Raw genomic sequence first — 20,006 nt, forward strand, 5'->3', positions numbered from 1 at the left:
AAGAGAGGCTGTGACATAGTGACTTTCTGCTCTGTGAGTGTGATTAGGTTTGAAGTTGAGATGAAAAGGCAGAACAGAGTTGGGGCATACAGGTCTTTTTGACCGACCTTCCCCCAACTCTCTCTCAACTCTCTCCTCTTTTTTTTTTTACTGTCTTTGATCAATTAAAATCTATGTTAGGGTTCTTGGTAAGGGCGCGGCACACTACAGCTTCAGAACAAAGGCCTCTTTCTGCCTCCCTCCCTCTGTCTCTGGAGCAATCTTAAAAAGGTTAATGGATTGAGATTGAAGTTGCAAAATGTGAGCTAGTGAGACAAATGTGTGCCCGGATAGAGAGGTAATTACAATGACAGAAGCGTAGCCTTGCTGTCATCGTCATCTGCCTGATAAAATGCTAAACCCCTCTCAAAACAAGAAAATGAGAGGAAAGAATATGGGATTCAGCCAATGACTAACAGTCTGTAATTAGGAGCTGGATGCTCTAATTTGAGCACCCTGCCTCCATCAGCCAGCAGTTGTTTTTTTAATGCTGACAGAGCTATTTGATAAATAATGTTATTTCAAATTGTGGCAGTTGGCATCCAAAGCAAGTAGAGTGAATGCCAAATGATACAATTTACACTGGTCACATTAAGTCAAGTTCATTTAGAGTGGTATTCATAGATAGATACAGTAAGACAGCCATGGTAAGTTAAATATGTCATGATCCCTGTAGGGAAACAGAAGTCATGTAGCGTTAACAACAGGCTACATCACAGAAAATGAAATGGGATGAATGCAAAAAAGATGTGTTTTTAAAGTTTAACTTTTTCATGGCATCCAAATATTGCCCCATATGAAGGCAACAGAAAAATGAAAGGAAAATGATGCATGATGTGGGAATTCAGACATCACATTCATATTAAAGGAAAAGCTTTGACATGGAAAATGCACTTAGAAAGATGCATTAGCTTAGCTCAGCCAGGTTAGCTGCTTCCTTTTGTTTTCAGTCTTTCTGTTAACTAACTGTGCCCTGGCTGTAGCTTCATATTTATGTATGACAGTGGTATCAATCTTCTTATCCAGCTCCTGGCAGGAGAGTGAATAAGCGTCAAACTATACTTTTATGCCGCATATGTGCATCAGAAGCGGCACACCTGAGCCCCAAACTGCAAATGACATAAATACAGATGCTTGGTGATACCTGGTTTGGATGAAATGATTACATTAGATGTCAAGAAATCGACCAGGTAAGAGCCTCTTCATAAGGTATTTGGGGTCTTGTCTAACATAAATGATGAGTGAAAAAGAAGGCACACTGCAAAATTTCAAAGTTTGGGGTTATTAAGATCACCATTGCAGCGTTTTTGATGTTCCACCTATAGACCACAGATCTTTTCCTAACCCCTCGCTCACTCCCCAACAGGCTTAACCCATGCAGCCTCACCACATTGCTCCAGGCCATGTCATTTATGAATTATTTAGAAACAGTAGCATTGCACATGAAATTAATATTCAGACATTTTCTATTATCTGCTGTCAGCTCTCTCTCTCTCTCCCCCTGCTATCTGTTATTGTGGTAATGATCTGTATTCCTGTGGCATTAGGTTGGTCAGGGCTTGTGCCCATTTGATGCAACGTGCCAGGCATGCTGAGCGAGGTTAGACTGGGCTGCTCTGTTTTTCCTTACTCTTACACTGGTTTACTGGCAGGTGATTTTTCTAGCTCTCTCTCTCTCTCTTTCTTTCTCCTCCATACTCTGCTGAGGCTCGCTTAAACCAGCTCCCACTACGTAAGAAAAAAAAATAACATCTGTTTTTTTCATTACTCAGTATCTCAACAGAATACATTTTGAAATGGTACTTTTACAGCCGTCTAACTGCTCTGGTTACTTGATATTTTGCATCGCACGCTCCAGTCCATTAAACGTTTAAAGCAAGACACAGCTCAGCAGTGAGCACAGTTCACTGACTCAATAAATTATGCATCAAAAAAACATCTCTGGGAATTTCACTTGCTATATTGCAGTGAGAGCAGTGTGCCCTTTGAATTTCAAACAGAATGGCTCCCCCTAGTGCCAAAGACGGTTGTAAAGTCTGGATACTGAATCCTCATCAGGCAAATAGCTTGTGTTAGTCTGTTTTAATCGAGCAAAGTTGAGCAAGCTGGATAACTGTTTAATTTTAATCATTTAAACAGATCACAGCTGAGCTTCTTAACATCAACGGTTAGCTGTAAAGAAGAATGGGGATTTGGGGGCACTATTGAGCACCTAAAAAAATAATGATCCAGGAAAGGCACATTTATTTATAAAGCACATAACATTACATAACATTAAATGAATTAAGATAAAGTGTGAAAGAAAAGCATTATAAAATGACATTTAAATACATTTAATAACAGTTACAAGCGAAGATAGAATAAGAATACAAGAATAAAAGTTACAGTGCAGTACAATACAGCCTCAAATTTATTTTAATCAAAAGCAGCAGCAAACTGAAAAGTATTCAGCCTTGATTTAAAGTAACTGAGAATTGCAACAGACCTGCAGTATTCTGGCAGTTTGTAACAGATATGTGGAGCATAAAAACTGAATGCCTCTTTTCCGTGTTCAGTTTTGACTCTGGGGACAGAAAGCAGACCTGTCCCAGATGACCTGAGAGGTCTGCGTGGGTTTATAACCTAGCAAAAGCTCAGAAATGTATTTTGGCCCTAAACCACTCAGTGCTTTATAAACCAACAACAGTATTTTGAAACCAATTGTTTGACAGACAGGAAGCCAGTGTTAAAATCTGGGAACTGGAATGATATGACACACTTTCTTAGTCTTAGTGAGGACTCGAGCAGCAGTGTTCTGAATCAGATGCAGCTGTGATGGCTATGAGGGCTGCCTCTGTTTACTATCAGCTATCTGATTGATTTCTTAGGGAGACCTGCAAAGACACCATTACAGTAGTTGAGTCTGCTGAAGATAAATGCATGGACAAGTTTTTTCAAGTCCTGCTGAGACATAAGTCCTTTAATCCTTGATATATTCCTCAGGTTGAAGTAGGCTGACTTTGTAATTGTCTTAATGTGGCTCTTGAAATCCAGGTCTGAGTCCATGACTACACCAAGATTTCTAGATTGGTTTGTGGTTTTCAACGTGACTCATTGAAGCTGAGTGCTGACTTTTAATAGCTCTTTTCTTGGCTTCAAAAACAATAACAACTTCAGTTTTGTCTTTGAGGAAAATTATGGTACATCCTGTTGTTGATTTGTTTAATGCACTTACTCAGTGCTTGTATTGGACCATAGTCCCCTGGTAATGTGGTTATATAAATGTGTGTCTCGCCTGCATAATTATGGTGACATATTTTGTTGTTTTTCATAATCTGGACCAGTGGCGGCATGTAGACGAGAGGCCCCAGAATCGAGCCTTGGGGAACTGTATGTCATTTTTGTCAATTAAGTTGTTTGATTACCTATAGAAGTAGTTCTTGTCCTTAAAGTAGGATTTAAACCAGTTTAGTAATGTCCCAGCCAGTTTTCTGTCTAGTAATATATTGTGGTAAATCATGTCAAATGCAGCACTGAGATCCAATAATACCAAATTCTGCCACTGTCTGTGTTTAAGTGGAAGGTCATTGACCTTAACAAAAGCAGTCTCAGCACTGTAGTGTGGTTGAAATCCTGAATTTAAGACTTCAAAAGACTACTTTCGAATGATTTTACTTAAAAACGGGAGGTTTGGTATAGACCTATAATTGTTCATGACTGAAGTGTCTAGATTGTTCTTTTGGTTTGATGATAGTGATGGCAGCTTGTAGGGAATGTGGAAACACACATGAGATGTGTTGACAATGTGTAGGCAATCTGAGACAATGCAATAAGAAAGATTTTTTTAAAAGCCTGTAGGCAGAATATCAAGGCAGCAGGAGAAGGATTTCAGAAGTTGTATAATGTCCTCTAAGTTTTTATGGTTGATGGTGGTTGAATTGTGTCATGGTATTTCAACTGATTTTAAGTGGACAAAGGGACAACACATACCCTGCACATGATATGGAGGCACTGACGGCTTGTGTAGTTTTCTGAATTTTGTCAGTGAAGAGGGAGGCAAATTCACTGCAGGCCATGGTGGATAGAAGCTCAGAAGCTGCAGACACATAATCATTAGTTAGCCTGTCTACAGTAGCAAACAAGACAATGAGATCAGATGCAATGGCATCAATAACATGTGTGATTTTAGAATTAATAGCTCATTGACTGAGACCCAAGAGACGAAGAAAAGACTGATTAAATGCTTCACTGATGTTTTCAGTACTGTTTCACCTTTGTTGGAGATAGCACTCTCAAAGAAAACATGCTAATGATCAGAGAGAGCAACACCAGTCACCACAACATTAGAAATGTTCAGACCCTTGGAGATGGTTAAGTCCAGAGTGTGTCTCTTGTTTTGTGTGGGCTCCGTGACATGATGAGTCAGCCCATAGTTATCAAGAACACAACACAGCTCTTAAGTTGCTCTGTCCTGGGAGTTGTAACATGGATGTTGAAATCACCAACAATAACTACGCAGTCAAAGTCAACACAAATTATAGACATCAGTTCAGCAAAGTCATCAAAAAAGGTTGCAGGATATTTAGATGGCCTGTAGATATTTAGAAATTTGAGAAGAGAAGCACATATTCAAAAGAAGCAAGATTTCCATAAGATGTCTGCTTCCATGAGAGGGGATCCTTAAACAAGATGTCTGCTATTGCAATTTTTTGTGACAGGCTGCAGCTGACAAGGTATGGATGCAAAATTTGATACATTTGCAAAATCGGTTGAGTGATTCCTGTTTCTTAGCATATTCACCATTCTTCTTCTATTACCTATCAAGACAGAAATTGAGGAAGCTCCCGGCACACATGGCCCACGGCTTGCCCTGACAAGAATCATGAGTGCCATTAATCTTGCAGCCTGGTCCCAGCAGATATCAGTTAGAGCTGCAGTAACGGTGTAACTGTGATGTTGTGTCAAAACTGGCTGAGGACTTGGTGCCAATGGTGGAGGTGGTCGCTGAGGGAGATTTAGGGGAGAGAAAATGAGAGTAGGGCAGGGGAAAGTAAGTTTGGTCCCAGCAGTGAACAGCTATTTCATCTGGTCAGTGAACTCCAAGAAAGGGGAGCAGGGAGGGAAAGGGTGACTGGAGAAGAGGATGACCTGGATGGATATTTTACTTCTGACTGATTAAGGCTGGAGGAGTACTTGTCACCTTTTCAAGGGAAACTCCATATTCCTTTTGCTGTCCCAGAGAAAGTTGAAATTGTCAATAAAGTACACTAAATGGATGGTACATGTTGCTCGGCAGAATCTCTGAACTCCTTTTTTAACTGGTGGTCGAGGGCCACTGATAAACACCTCAGCATTCAAGGAGTTGAGTAAGTTCAACAGATCAATAAAGTCTCATTTCAGTACCTCAGACTGTCGTTTCACAACATCATTAGTCCTTATGTGCACCAGTTGGACGTGCAGCCACAATGTGCTGGATTCTTTCAGTCATGTTGGAAACCATATCATTGGGAAAATATATTTGAGTGTTTTGGCGTTCTTACAGCCCATGCTTCTTACATCTTTGCAGCAAAGTCACTCACAATCAGTTTGAGGCCCAGTCTTTAGCTTTCCCAGTAGCCTTTTACTTTCTGGTTTACTCTGTCTCAGTCCTCATACTGCTGTGTGAGGGTAAAAGGTTATCCAGGTCATCAGATGGAAATACAGGGTCCTGCAACAGTGGAGCAAATCTGTTCTCCAGCTGCACACTTAGGTGTAGGGGAGGTTTGTTGCTACTTCTCTTTTTTGCAGCTATTCATGGCCGTGTCCTACTAAGAAGAGGTTAAAGAGGCGTTTTGCCTGGATGATAATGCAGGCCAGCCGCTGGTCACATCACAGATCTCAGGGCGCTTGGCTCTGCCTGTTACTCATCCTCACAGTTCTCAGAGAAAAGATTTACTCTTGGGCTTCACACCAAGAGAGTTCCAGAGAGGACTTCCACGTGTAGATTTATTACTGGCTACAAAGCCCTTCTGTTTCCAGTCACTGCAGTACAGGCTTGTGCTGTTGGTAGGCCTCGCTTATGTAGTACTGAGGAGGTCATAAAAATATTGAAGTATGGCAATAGCCTACTATATGTACAAAAAATTACAGTGCTCACAGAATAAAACAAACAATATCAGCAGATAAATGCAAGCAGAGGCGAGAGCAAGCAGCAAAGTGTCTGTAATAAAGCAGGAAGCAATCAGGGAGTATATCTTTACACACACAAAAATCCCCACCATATTACCTTATGGAATGTGTCCCTAATTTAATCTCACACTATATGTTAAAAATTTAGGGCTGCACATCACTACATAAACTGAAATATATTGCTATATTGCTTGTGTATTCAATTTTAGAGTCTGCAAAGGAGGATGATCCTCGGTAATGTTTTGATTAAAAAAATGAGTAACTGAGCTCTGTAGTCCTCAGCTTTTCCAAACTTCCAGTGTTTTTTGAAACTCACATATCTAAACCTGAACCCATAATGAAGGATCTTGTGGCAGGCTAAGTAAAGAGCTGTCTATGCTTTGTTTAGTATAAATATAAACTGCTCTGATCCATGAGTCTGCAACTTTAAGTCTGCTGCTATTGGCCGCTCCCTGGTGAAGTGATTAAACAGATGCTACTTTTTGGGTTTTTTTAAAACCTTTTTTTTATTTGAGTTTGGTTTAATTCTATTTTTGTGCCTGGTAGTTTGTTGTTGGTCTAGAGCTTTTGTGTTTACATCTGATGTTATAAGTACATAAGTTATAAGTGATGGTTAATTATGATGATTTGTATTAAAAAGTACTGAATGTGTTTGCAAGTCCACCCACGTCTTGATAGTGCCTGTGGATAAAGGCGCTAAATTCTCTAAAGAAAATGCAATTTAACCTGACAGCTACATGATAGAAAGCTGTTTGATTAATTAACTAGAAAGGCAACAATTAAAAAGGCAAAAAGCTGAAGATCATGATCAGTGTGTAGGTGTGCACATGTGTTTGGGAAGCAGCTCTAGAAACCTCCCAACAGTCAAACATGACTTGCATGAAAAATGAAAGCTTTGAATTCTGCAAGTTTCTTGAATGCGCTGTGCCACTGTTGACAGTTCGGCCGTGGGAATGGCAGCAAGGAGACAGCATCTGTGAGATTTTCCACTTGTGTAAGACAGAATACTATTTTTGTCCTGTCAGAAAAAGCCAGAGTGACTGAAAAAATAGAAGGCAGGAAGGATAATTAACTGGAAGGATTCAATCTCAGGTCGGGCTAAGGCCAAGAGCTTTTAAATGTCCATTCGGATCCTGGACAGCAGGGTAATCTAATGGAGACTGTGGTCACTGACCTCAGGATTAGGGTTGGGACGAGACCCACATACTGAAAAACTGAATTGTTGTTAACCAAGACATCTATCTCTCCTGCATTTAACCACTGTAGAGGGCGAAGACAAGACAACAAGATTTAATTGACTGAATGGACTGAATAGTAACACCTTACAATAAATTGAATGATTCAGTTAATTCTAATCTTGCCGAATTGACATTTCAGTTTTTAGACTATGGGAATCCATTGAACATTAACATTCTCTTTAAACTCCTTGTTATTGAGTGCAGACAGTTGATAAAATGCTTTCAATCCTGAGATTTGCTGTTTACTGCCATTGCCATTAACTACAGTGTGAAACTGTGGACCACTTGCTGGTATTGAATCCCTCTCGCAATGTTAATCTGAGGAAGATCGATATGTGCATCACACGGCATCAGCACGGTTGTGTTCTTACATAGACCTGCACAGTGTTCACCCCCTGTATATTGCTAACTACTGTTCTTCTTAATGTGATTCATTTGTGCGACTCTTGATTGTGACTTAATTGCTGTCAACCGCATGGGGTAAAGTTTAAAAAATAATGAGAAAAATATTGAACAAAAACTGAAAGACATGGAAAGAAATTAGCTTGAAATGTGCTTTAAGAGCACCTCTGATAGTCTAAAACATACATCAAATAAATGTTTACGGTGTGTATCTGTTGATCTGTAACTGATTCTATTGAATAGGCCACTACTAGTGTGGTTACAACATACAACTGTGATTAAAACAAACAAACCTGAATTTATGTGAAAGAAAAGTGCAAATATTCTGCATGGTAAATAAATCCACATTCTGGATTTTATCTCACAGAGACTATAAACTACTTTTTCAATATAGAAGCATATAAATTGTAATGCACTGGATATACTTAAAATAATGTATAGGCTAATAACTGCACAACTACCAATCAATTTCATAGTGTCCAGAGTAATCTATCTATTGCATCACAGATGACAAAAGAGCCCAAAAATCACTACACCTACTGTATACCTATGCAGATCGATATAATCACAGTATGTATTACCTCACAAATAGCCTTAAAAATACAATGTTATTAACATCACAGAGGCTATCACAGTAGGCTATTCATTTGCAGCAGACATATAATTGCATCTTCTCTACATAATAGATGCATACTTCCATCTCAATGTGTCACAGAGGTGTAATTTAAAAGATAAATTATCTTTACTAGGTTTTATTAAATGTTTTTTCATCAAGTTTTTGCAAAAACACGTGTTTGATGTACTTTTAAAAATCCCGTTTCTCCATCTAATGCCCTTTGGATTAAAGATATCTTAAATTGCATCAAGATGGGAAAAAAATCAAACATACACTGAACATTTTTCCTATGTTAAGCAACTATATTTCCCTGCAGTTCCAAGCTAATCATGTATATTAATTGTCATTCTCTTATTTCTATTCTTGGTGTATGGTGACAAGGGCACAATGTATTTTGGCAGTGTAATAAACTTGGAATGTAGATTACACTGTTTGTCCAATCTGGTTGACCTGTGAATAAATTAGTCAAATTATATCTGTGTGTTTATTTGATTTTGATTTGATTTGATTTTTTTGTATTTATTTCATTGTATCTATTCATGTTACTTCCTACACCTAATGTATAATTTACAAGTGAAATTATTTTGTACTATATATATTGTGTACTTTATACTAAAAGTCAATAAAAAGTAATTATTTTTAAGATAGGTACATATCAGTTGTGCCTTTGTCTTCAGAGAGATGTAGGTTACAGTTTGTATGAATTTAGAATGAACACTGTCTGACAGATACATACCAAAATACTCGAAGACGCATGATGTGATAATATCCACGTTTTTGATCACTGCGTCACGCGCGGACACACGCGACGCGTGTTCCTTTTCCCGGATTGGCTCGCGAAGCCGGGAAAACTCCTCGTGACATGTCTGTCGGTATAAATACCGTAGAACCACACTTCTGTACGCAGCCCTGGTTTATGAGGGAAAATGTATCGTCTCGGCCGACAGTCTATTTCCAGGATCGCTTTCAATTCCTTTTTATCCACTGTTCCACGGGAATATTTTCATTTTACGAGACAATACAGTAAAAGCTGGTCGTGTATTGGCTGATTTTTGATCAAATTTGACTTTTAACTGCACAAAAATGCCAAGGGCCAAGAAGAAGAATAGCAAAGGTAAGCGACCGAGCGGCCGCAATGCTTGGGCCTTGCTACCAGACCGCCTCGTTGCTTGGCGGTAGTTGTAGTTTTTTTGGTGTTGTGAGTCCATTGACTGGAGTTGAACGTGTTTACAGTTAGGACTACAAACGTTAAGAGGCTGGCCTGCGTCAAAAAAACAAAGCTAACCACCTGCAATAATACAAAGCATCGCTGCTGCTGATCAAAGTTACCACCATACCACAACACTGTTTGTTTTTAATAGTAATCAAAACCACTTTAACGGTGTTAAATTTATATTTTTTACACGAACTATCAGCCATATGGTCGAAGCATGCTTTCCAAGCTAACGTAGGCTAATGTCATTTCTCTACTAGCAAGATTCAGCTTTGGTTGCTAGGTAGGCTAAATCTTATTTAAATAAACACACCGATTAGAAAACGTGACAGCTGTAACCTCGACAGTTGCTTTACAAAAGAAATACGTATTTTGGGCTTCACTTTCTACAGAAAATAGTCTTAATCAAGCAGGAAGTTTTGTAACGATAAAGTAAGGTCGTTGGGTTTGTTGATTGGCCTCAATGAACGTTTAGCCGACTATTGTGTTCAATTTCAATAACGCTGGCCGACGTGGAAGTAGAATATAAGGAAGGTTTTTTGTATATTGGTCATTTTTGGGGTTGTTGTTTTTATGAACGCCAGAAGCCGGACATTTTGGGCTCCTTTGAGCGGGGTGTAAACGAGGAGGCGGCGCCCAGTTCTCCGAAATCAGCTGTCGAGTCCACGTCAACACCACACGTACACACAAACACACCAGCGTCACCAGATTGGAAATGTAAAAAAGTATTTTACCAGAAACTTAAAGTATATGAGTCATAACCAAGAGAACAAATGTGAATGCGTAAATGTGTAATTTCAGAATATACTTATTTATTGGTACGAATGACTTTTTGATACACAAACAAACTCAGACTGTGAGGTGGCCTCTCAAACAGCTGATAGTAGTTATTGTGGCTTTACACATGTAGGTACTTTATTTTTTTAGATTGTTTCCTGCTTACCAACATCACGTCTTCCAGAGGTGAATTCAGGCCAGGGTAGATGCTGTGGTTTGAAGTCTGACAGCAGATTATATATTTTTCATTGAAAAAAGCTTCTTATAACTAACAAAATGAAAGCTTTTTAGTATAAGGGGAATAAGCACAGTTTAGATTTTCACACTAATTTAACTGTGAATTGTCACAACTCCTCAACACTTGTCCTTGATATCTTGAAAACATTGTAAGATATTATACTGACACTCCTTCTGGGCTCACAGTCACTTATAATGTTTGTGGTGGAGTTTGTTTGTGGGTGAAAAAAAAGCCCTGCTTCCTCCTTGGCCTCCATGACACATGGTAGCTTATTTCTGCACTTTCTGACTGTACCAAAACCGCTCTCGTCTATTTCTGAAGTCTAGTTTTGCAGTAATTGCTGTGGCAGATTGTCAGTCAAATCATAGAAGTTTACATTTGTTGACCCATGTCTGTCCAACCTGAACATCATGTTGAGTTTACACAGCCAACACAAGTGTGGGTTGCCCTTGACCCTGACAACATGGTGTATTTTCTCATGAGATAATGAAAGCGCCAGCAGGATAAGGCGTGCAAAGAACGTAGGGCAGATTAGATAACTGCAGTATTTGCTACAGTACCTGTGCTATGATTACATAATGGACAGACCTGCTGCACTGTCCTAATGGATTTCAAAATGATTAGGCTGAATTATTTTTCCTCTGCTTATGTCCATCTTTTTTCTTTTCCCAGGGGGGCAGCATGGACATGTGCATCCTTTCAGTGATGAGGACGCCTCCATTGAGACCCTCAGTCATTGCAGCAGCTTCAGTGACGCCACCAGTGTAGCAGATGAAGGTACACACGTTTGTATGTTTGCACACACATAATGCACATATGCTTCAGCCTTTGTTTGAACTTGTGAATACACATGTTGGCTGTGATGTCAGCGGGTATGTTTGCAATTTGTGTTCACTGTTCATCAAACAGGATGTACAGGATGGTTTAGATTCTGCAGTGAAGCTTCTAACTGAGCAAACATTTCAATGAAACTATGAAAAATATGTTTCTATCATTATTTGATTAAAAAAAAAAAGAAAAATGTGTGTTCATTTAACATATGTTGTGGTGTTGCCAGGTGGAGAAGCCAGTGAGGACACAGCCCAGGAGGATTACCAGTACAAGCTGAAGGGGTTCATAGACAGCACAGTGGATAAAAGGTATCAAGTCTTGCTTGATAAGTGCAGCAGTCTACATACACATTATCTGATCTTGGCATACAGGCTGTAACAAGTCTTCTCAGAGGTATTCGGGAACATTTTACCCACCAAGGATGAAATAGTCAGTTTTTCACTATATTGTTAAAGAGTCAAAATAACTCATTTCAAAGTAAGTGCAACACATATGGTATGAAAAGGCTTATTTTTGGGATGGTTAGCTGGAGAGCACTGCTGTCAATCACAGGAGAAAGGTATCATTGAGGTTTGCAGACCTGTCAGATTTAAAAATAGACTTCATCCCCAAAAAGGCCAGTCACCATTGGTGACTGCTGAATATGATGATATTGAAGTAGGGATGCACCAGTAGCACCACTTCACTGCCAGCACTGTTTTAATTTTAAACTCAGGCTTATATTTGCAATATATCTTCTCAACATTAGTGAACTCCTGGTAGATATTTGATTTAATTGGATGACTCCATTCATCTATCAGATGGTAGTCAAACATCTGTTTATGTATGTAAAATAGAATATTGTAAAGCTTGCTGAGTTACATTTATTTAAACTTAACATTAAATTTAAACTTTAAACTATGAAATGGAAATATATATATTCTGACATTTCACTGTCGTGTCCCTCTGATTTAATCATTTGTATGATAGCAATAATGAATGTTTCTGAAACCTGTTTCTGCAGTGCAAAGACCAGACAGGGGGCACTGGATGGGCTTAAGACAGCAATGGCCACACGGATCCTGTATGAGTTCATCTCGGAGAGACGGATGACCATCACAGACAGCATTGAACGCTGTCTCAAGAAAGGTACCTAAAACACTCTTGCACTGATTTCAGCTGTCTTATGTATTTATTATTTTTAAAGGGGTTTTTCTAGTTGATAGGTCTCGTCTTAACATCCACTTTTTGTCACTGTCAGGCAAAGGCGAGGAGCAGCGAGCAGCAGCATCTTTGGCCTGCCTGCTGTGTATCCAGTTGGGTTCGGGCATCGAGAGTGAGGAGGTGTTTAAGTCCCTTAAACCCATCTTCAAAAACATCCTGGCAGATGGAACAGCCAACATTCAGGCCAGACAGGCTGTGAGTACCTGACTTTTATTACGCTTTATCACTATGGAAGAATGTGTTGAATATTTCTGAAACCTCTATGCTATGTAAAGCCAGCTGAAAGAAGTCTCTTTGCTTCTCTAATAGGTGGCGACAAGTCTGGGCCTTTGTACTTTGGTAGCAGAAGATGACATTTTGGTGAGTTTTAGTGTCTTTTCTGTGGTTTTGACACCTCTGGTATTGAGGGCAAACTGCAGCGATGTCTTCTTTACAACCTGTCAGTCGTATACTTATAGTTGATATTGGTTGTGACATTGTGCCTCATCCGGTCATGTCTGAGGAGTTACTCATGAAGGCAGAAACATGTTAGTTGTGATGCAGTTTTAGATTTCTGCATTGCAAACTCACGTCTTCATAAGATCTCCTCCTGATTCCTGCTCTAGGACGTGCATGCCACCATGGAGTGCTTTGAGAACCTCTTCACCAGGTCCTACGCCAGGGCAGATGGTACCTGTCCTTCTATCAATCTCCAGACGAGCCAGCTCCACACCAACGCCCTGTTGTCGTGGGCACTGCTGCTCACCATCTGCACTTCCAACCAGCTCAAAGACATCCTGCGCAAGTAAGACCCAGTTTGTAGTCTTGTTATTGTACTGCACTTTAGATTCAGATAAGCATTAGAAAATAGAAGAAATATACTTTTTTGCAAATCATTAACATGCATCTATTTTGTTATTCAGACACCTGCCTAAACTGCCGAGGTTGTTGGAAAGTGAGGATGTCAACATGAGAATCGCAGCAGGGGAGACCATCGCCCTGCTCTTTGAGCTGGCCAGAGACATGGACGCTGTAAGTTTACATCGACGATGTTCAATCTTCATGTGTTTAACGTCCCATCGCTCATCATTCCTGCACAATCAACTGTTGGGACTAAAAATGGGACGATGTTACTGTTACTGGATACAGTAGGGCTGTAATTTTAGTCTTTTTTTTTGTTGTTGTCTTTAAATTGCATGTTTGCGTGAATGTCTGGCTGGATGTCTTTTCTTTTTTTTTCATTGGTCATGAGTGCAGCATTTCTTTCCCTTGTGTCCATTCAGGACTTCGAGTTTGATGACTGGGATGAACTGTGCGATAAACTGAATGCGCTGGCCACAGACTGCAACAAGCACAGAGCCAAGATGGACAAGAAGAAGCAGCGGTCAGTGTTCAGGGACGTGCTCAAGGCTGTTGAGGTGAGTGTTCTGTTATTTGAGAGTTTTGTACTTGCAATTAAGGCTTTGACAGACAGACTAGAGGTGTAGCTTTTTTAATTTTTTTTAATTTTTTAAAGCCGAGGACAGTTTTAAGAGGGGGTACACTTTGCTTTTTTTTTTTTGAGGAGGACTGAGGCTGTTAGTAAGATTAAAGTTGCGTTATTGCCTCCCATAGGAGAAAAAGTATCTTGGATCAAGGGAACTGCTGCATCAAATCAGACATTACAATAAAAACACATTAAATAGGGACACGTGCAAACATGACCCTGGGATAAAATAACCGAACACATTAGCCACAAAGCTGTTCACTCTGTTTAAAAAAAAAAAACAACTACTTCTTAGAGTGTAAACATCCAAGTACATATTTTACAAACTACAACACTCCTCACTTGACATGCTTAGAAGCACACATGCAATTTATGGAACCTGAAGTTCTCTTCAAGCCTTGTGCTGTTCTGTCTGTCCTCCAGGAGTTCTCCATTAATAAGATGAATACATGTTTTTAACAGCTGTGCTTACACAAAGGGACCTCGTATCTTTTTCCAGAGATCGTTAACACATACTCCACATTCAACACATGGGAAGGGTCAGATAAAGTCCTGTTGGCCTGCTTGAATAGTGGACTGCTAAAAATGTCCTGGGAAGGTTGTGGGTGTTCCCATAATTTTCCCTGTCATTTACTCACAGTCCAGACTAACACCCACTCTCTGTAAATGTATTGCCCAATGTGCCAACCAATGACAAACAATAAACAGTCGCCACAAACAATGTGCCACAAGGGCCAAGGTGGTCCATGGTTACCTTTCTCACCTCCCTATGTATTTTTCAGGAGGGCGACTTCCAGTCCGAGACCATTCGCTTTGGGACGGAGCGCATGACCATCGACAGCTGGGTTAGAAAGAGGACCTACGATGCTTTCAGAGAGTTTGTGGGCTCTGGGATGAACTACCACCTACAGGTATTTTTTCACCAGTTGTTTAGTATCTGCCATAAATGCTCATATCTCTGACAAAGACAATTGATATACATGATGTGAGTCAACACAGCCTATAGCAGAAAGTAGTACCTGATGGTGACTTTTTAATTGAATTTCCCTCCAGCTTTGTTCCCATGTGGCACTGTTGGATTGGATAATAAGTAACAAGAGGTCATTTCTCCTGCATTGACACAGCACTGATGGAAAAAGTTACTGTCTGCTGATGCAGGAAGATAAGGCTAATTAACTTGATTTAGGATAATGTTGCACATTTGAGGGGGAAAAAGAAGCCCATTAAAAGGCAGCTGGTTAGAAAGTTAGTCTGCAGTCTGGCCAACAGCTAGCGCTTGTGGAAAACTGCAACATTTCACAAGTGAAGATGAGACAGTGGGACATAATTCAGACCACTGCAAACAATACCTTTTTAAAAAAAAAAAAAAATTAGCTTTGTTCAGATGTTATCTTATGCTGACATTGTATAATGCAAATTATTAGCTGTTTGTCTTGATTTTTTTTTTTTTTTTTTTTTCCTTTCTCCAACCAGGCAAATGAATTCATCAGAGATGTATTTGAACTGGGACCACCTATGTTGGTTGATTCAGCCACAATTAAGGCCATGAAAATCTCTCGCTTTGAAAGGGTATGTTTCTTTTTTCCCCGTTTTACACACACATACTTGTAGCTTTTTTCCACTTATCTCATAATGCCCTCTTTTTTTTCTCCCCCCAGCACCTCCACAACTCTGCTGCTTTCAAGGCTCGGACCAAGGCCAGAAGCAAGTTCAGGGACAAGAGAGTGGATGTGGGAGAATTCTAAAAAATAAAAAAGTTTCTTTTTTTGGACTCTTATAAGCTATTTATATGGCTTCCCTGCTTTTTAGATGAATTGTCACAATGTGTGTGCTCACGTAATCCTCCTCAAATGTATCTTTTGAGTATCAAACAGTCACAGCCTGTAGACTTAAAATGTGGCTGTATCACAGATGTTGTGCTTTGACAATTACTACACAATACTTTTTTATAGCTTCTGGTCAAATCTACAGGAGGTGAATGTTTTGATATTAAACAATGTGTAACTTTAATGTATCCACACAAACTGTGGTATTGTAAATACTGTAGAGTGTATATTTGTTTTCTCTTCCTGTTAATATTCAGTATGTGGCCTTTTTTGGGATCTTTATACTAAGTTATATAATTTTCTTTCCAGCATTTGTCTTGCACCATGTATTTCTCTTTATTAGTTTATAGTGATGTCTAAGACATGTAACTGACCTAACCCTTCCATGGATTTGTATAAGTTGCACTACCTAGTTAACCCTAAGCAGGGTATTCCTGTACAACCTTGGTGTAATGTGTTTTATTTTAGTATGTGGTGTATAATCGTAAGGGCAAGGATGGTGAAATAAACACAAAAGCTGTAACAAATGGATCTGTCATTTTTGCTCATGTGGTATTAGACAAAAAACTGATTTAACGTTTTTTTTTTTTTGTTTTTTTTTTCTTTAAATGCTTTTTATCTCAGCTATTTCTGTGCATCTTCAAGTGTTAAACCATGAACAAAACAGTCACTGGAAGAGGAGTTTTTGTTCGGGTTAGTAAATGAGATTTAACAGAAATCTCAGCTCCTTTTTCATCTCCTGGCAGATTTATATGTGAATGTCATGTTGAGCAAAGAGGCAGCACAAAATGTATTCATTATGTTGCAGAAAAAATCTTCAGCTTGGACAGTAGAAACTTGGGGTTCTTCTCAACATGTATTTTCAATTAAAAACAAAAAACTTAAGGAGTGAAAAAGACACCGTGATATTAGATTTACTGTGCATCAAAAAGTGTGATACAATGCAAACCGAGGCTGTCTGTGGAACAGTCACTGAAATGCATCAAATTCATCCTCTCCTTTGTCCCTTTCTTTTACATGTCTTGAGATTTTAGTTATTTCCTGACCCTTGTCTGTGTCTCTATAGGTACTTCCCATGAGTCTCTAATTCAGATTCCATTATATCCAAACCCCTTCTCAAATGACTATTGCAGTGTATTGACTAAGCTTTAATAACTGATCTGAGATATATAGATTTACAAAAAAAACATATGGCACAAGGCCTTTATTAACTTTGATTCACAATATGTTCTATTCTAACAGGTGTCTTTGTCTCCAGTACAGATTGATCCATTCTTGCATGTCTGTCATTATTGCAGATGGTGGATTATTGTGGTTACACTCCGAGAATGCTATTCGATAACGTTGTCTTACCATACTGATAAAGGAAATCAAACGCGTCAAACAAAAAATTTCAACAATTGCCACTTCACCCTATCAAAATGAAGGATCTTGCAGCCGAAGTGGCCGTAGCATTATGATGAGGGTGAGTGAGCAGTACACTGCCTGCCACCTTCCTACATATATCTGAAGCTCTAAGATGGAATCTCTTGTGTTATTGATACAAGTAGTGAAACTATTCAGGTGGCAGAGGAAATAATGGAGGTCTAACATACATCACACACAACATATTTACTCCCCCGGGGCCTCGCTTGAAGGGTTCTGTTAGAGAGCGATAAAAATAGCCCATAACAGCAGTGAGTGTCACATGATAAAGGTAAACGTCGCAAAGCTACAAATAGTCCCATCAATAATGTTGGCCTGGAGTTTGGAGCACACACGAGCAGCCCGCAATCGATTCACCCATTCGGCAGCCTCATACCTCCGGTGAAACAATGTTGCCTTCAGGGAAAAGCAGCAACATCGAGCTGAAACATTTTTCATGGCCTGTCTGATTGCCTTCTACCACCGGATGGTCCTGTTAATATAGAGAATAGTTTCTAGTGTCCATAAGCCTTTTGTTTTGTCTTTTTGACCACATTTCTTTCAGTAAATAGAAAATGAACATATGTTTTGGAAGAATGAGCCTTTTTCTTACAACCTCAGGAGATCCCATATGGGCAATCACCAGTGTCGTCCTGTTCTTCATATGTTTCCTTTGGGGCATAATATCCAGAAACAATACGTCTGCTGCCGTGCAAATGTCTTGCTAAAACCTTATGACAAAGACCACTAGAAGTTTCCTGTATGCCTTCTCTAGCACTGTAAATATATTCTGGTTTATATAGCGATCTATCTTCTAATTATTTGTCTGATGTCCACAGTTTAGGTGCAAGTCTTCTTTTCCCAGCACTCCCACTGTATGAACATGCACTCATGTGTCTTAAGCTGTGAAACATTACCCATATTTGTACATGTCGTCCTTGTCAAACAAAAGCACAAAGTCATTTTGCCTGAACATCTTTGGCTTGCAAATCAAAATTTCCATTTATCTACCTTCTTTAAAACTCATTCACCCTACTCGTTATTCTAATTTCCTCCTCATTGTGTCACTTAAAATCTTTAATTTTCTGTTAATCCTTTTAACTGTGTTGACACAGATTCTGACACACGGTAATCTTCTGCATCACCTCCCAGCCCTCCCTCTTCATCATACCCCAAGAGAGAGAGAGAGAGATAGTGTGTTTTCTGTGATTCAGAAGACTGCCTGAGCCAAATGGCTTGCTTTAATAATCCCTGCACTGTCATTTCCCATTTCTTTCTTTTCGTCAGAGGAGACAAACACTCATTGTGATAACACAGGAAGTTGCACATGACATGTCTGCAACTTCTTGACACAAGTAGTTTGTGTCACACTTGTGGGTTGTGAGGGTGTCCATCTTTCTGTGAGGGGAACAGGGAAGGTTATTAAAACTTTAAATATCTTCAATTGACAGTTGCCAATTACGTGGAAGGTCCATCGCCACTTGAATATGTATTAGTCAAACGCTTTCGGAGAACACATTTTAAGCAAAACTCAATTTTTTGAAATTTGGATGACCTTTTTAAAAATGAGCTTCTCTTCAATCCATTTTGGTTGAAGAGCTGAAGAAGCTGAACAAGTGCTAGACAATGACCCAAGACCTATTTGATGGTGAATTATGATCATAAAATGATTAAAACAAAAACAAACAAAAAAAACACCTAAAAAATAACTGATTGTTTTGGCCACTTGGTGGAAGCAGAAACAATCTGATGACCATGATGTTACCATCTTTTAAGTTATGTTGAGTATATTAGCAAATAGTTGCGTATTTATGTTACATTAGCATTCACTTGGAGATGTGTTCCTGGTCACCTGGTGTCCAATATTCACTCCGTTTTTCACAGGAAATATTAGACCGCTATATTCAATTAGTCACTAACTTTGTCCATTTGTCATTTGGTGCTTGGCATTCCCATTCTTGTAAATACTATATATTGAGGGAATTTCTTCAAATTTGGCACTATCAATTTATTAACAAAATTACCAAAAGTGATGGGCTGGCCAAACTGAACAAAAAGTAGGGAAGATACCCAGACCAGCCCACAAAGGGCCGTAGGATCTGGGCTCTTCCCTATAACCCAAATTCCCGTAAAAAATAAACCTAACAGAAATCAAGCCGTGAAAACAGAACTACCAGACAACTAACAAAGACAAAGAACTAGAACATAGCACAAGCAACACAGACTGCTGCTGTGAAGTGGAAGAAAGAGTGAACCAGGTTTCTCCCCCTCTATATAGGTTCTCTCACAATCAGTCTGAATCAGGAACACCTGGGAAAAAACACATGATATATGGAAAAATCATGCTATACAAATCCTATCCAGCAGGGGGGGAGAATGCAACAAAGACAAAAAAATGTCATGCAAATGTGAAAAGAAATGATGAAATGATGACATATACATTTCATATCCACAAGGTTGGAGGTCAACTTCACTGTGACATCATGATGTGCTGCAAATACACGTTTCTGGCCATTATTCAACACCATAACTCAGGAACAGAAGGGGAGATTGTGAACATATTTCACATTTGGTTGGATACGGAATTCGTGACACTAATCTTTGGTC

The 20,006-nt window shown here is 39.3% G+C and overlaps 1 protein-coding gene across 1 annotated transcript; it reads left to right on the top strand.

Moving 5' to 3' along the window:
* Window positions 1–9,331: 9,331 nt before the first annotated feature.
* ifrd1 (interferon-related developmental regulator 1) lies at window positions 9,332–16,516 on the top strand. The gene is made up of 12 exons (XM_062443912.1): window positions 9,332–9,556; window positions 11,343–11,447; window positions 11,728–11,809; window positions 12,505–12,629; window positions 12,742–12,899; window positions 13,014–13,064; window positions 13,310–13,488; window positions 13,607–13,715; window positions 13,967–14,101; window positions 14,952–15,080; window positions 15,643–15,738; window positions 15,828–16,516. Exons 1-12 carry the CDS (start codon window positions 9,526–9,528, stop codon window positions 15,912–15,914), a joined length of 1,287 nt encoding a protein of 428 aa, XP_062299896.1. The 5' UTR covers window positions 9,332–9,525; the 3' UTR covers window positions 15,915–16,516.
* Window positions 16,517–20,006: the final 3,490 nt, after the last annotated feature.

This window comes from Scomber scombrus, chromosome 22 (genome assembly GCF_963691925.1).
Source record: "Scomber scombrus chromosome 22, fScoSco1.1, whole genome shotgun sequence".
Taxonomy (NCBI): Eukaryota; Metazoa; Chordata; class Actinopteri; order Scombriformes; family Scombridae; genus Scomber; species Scomber scombrus.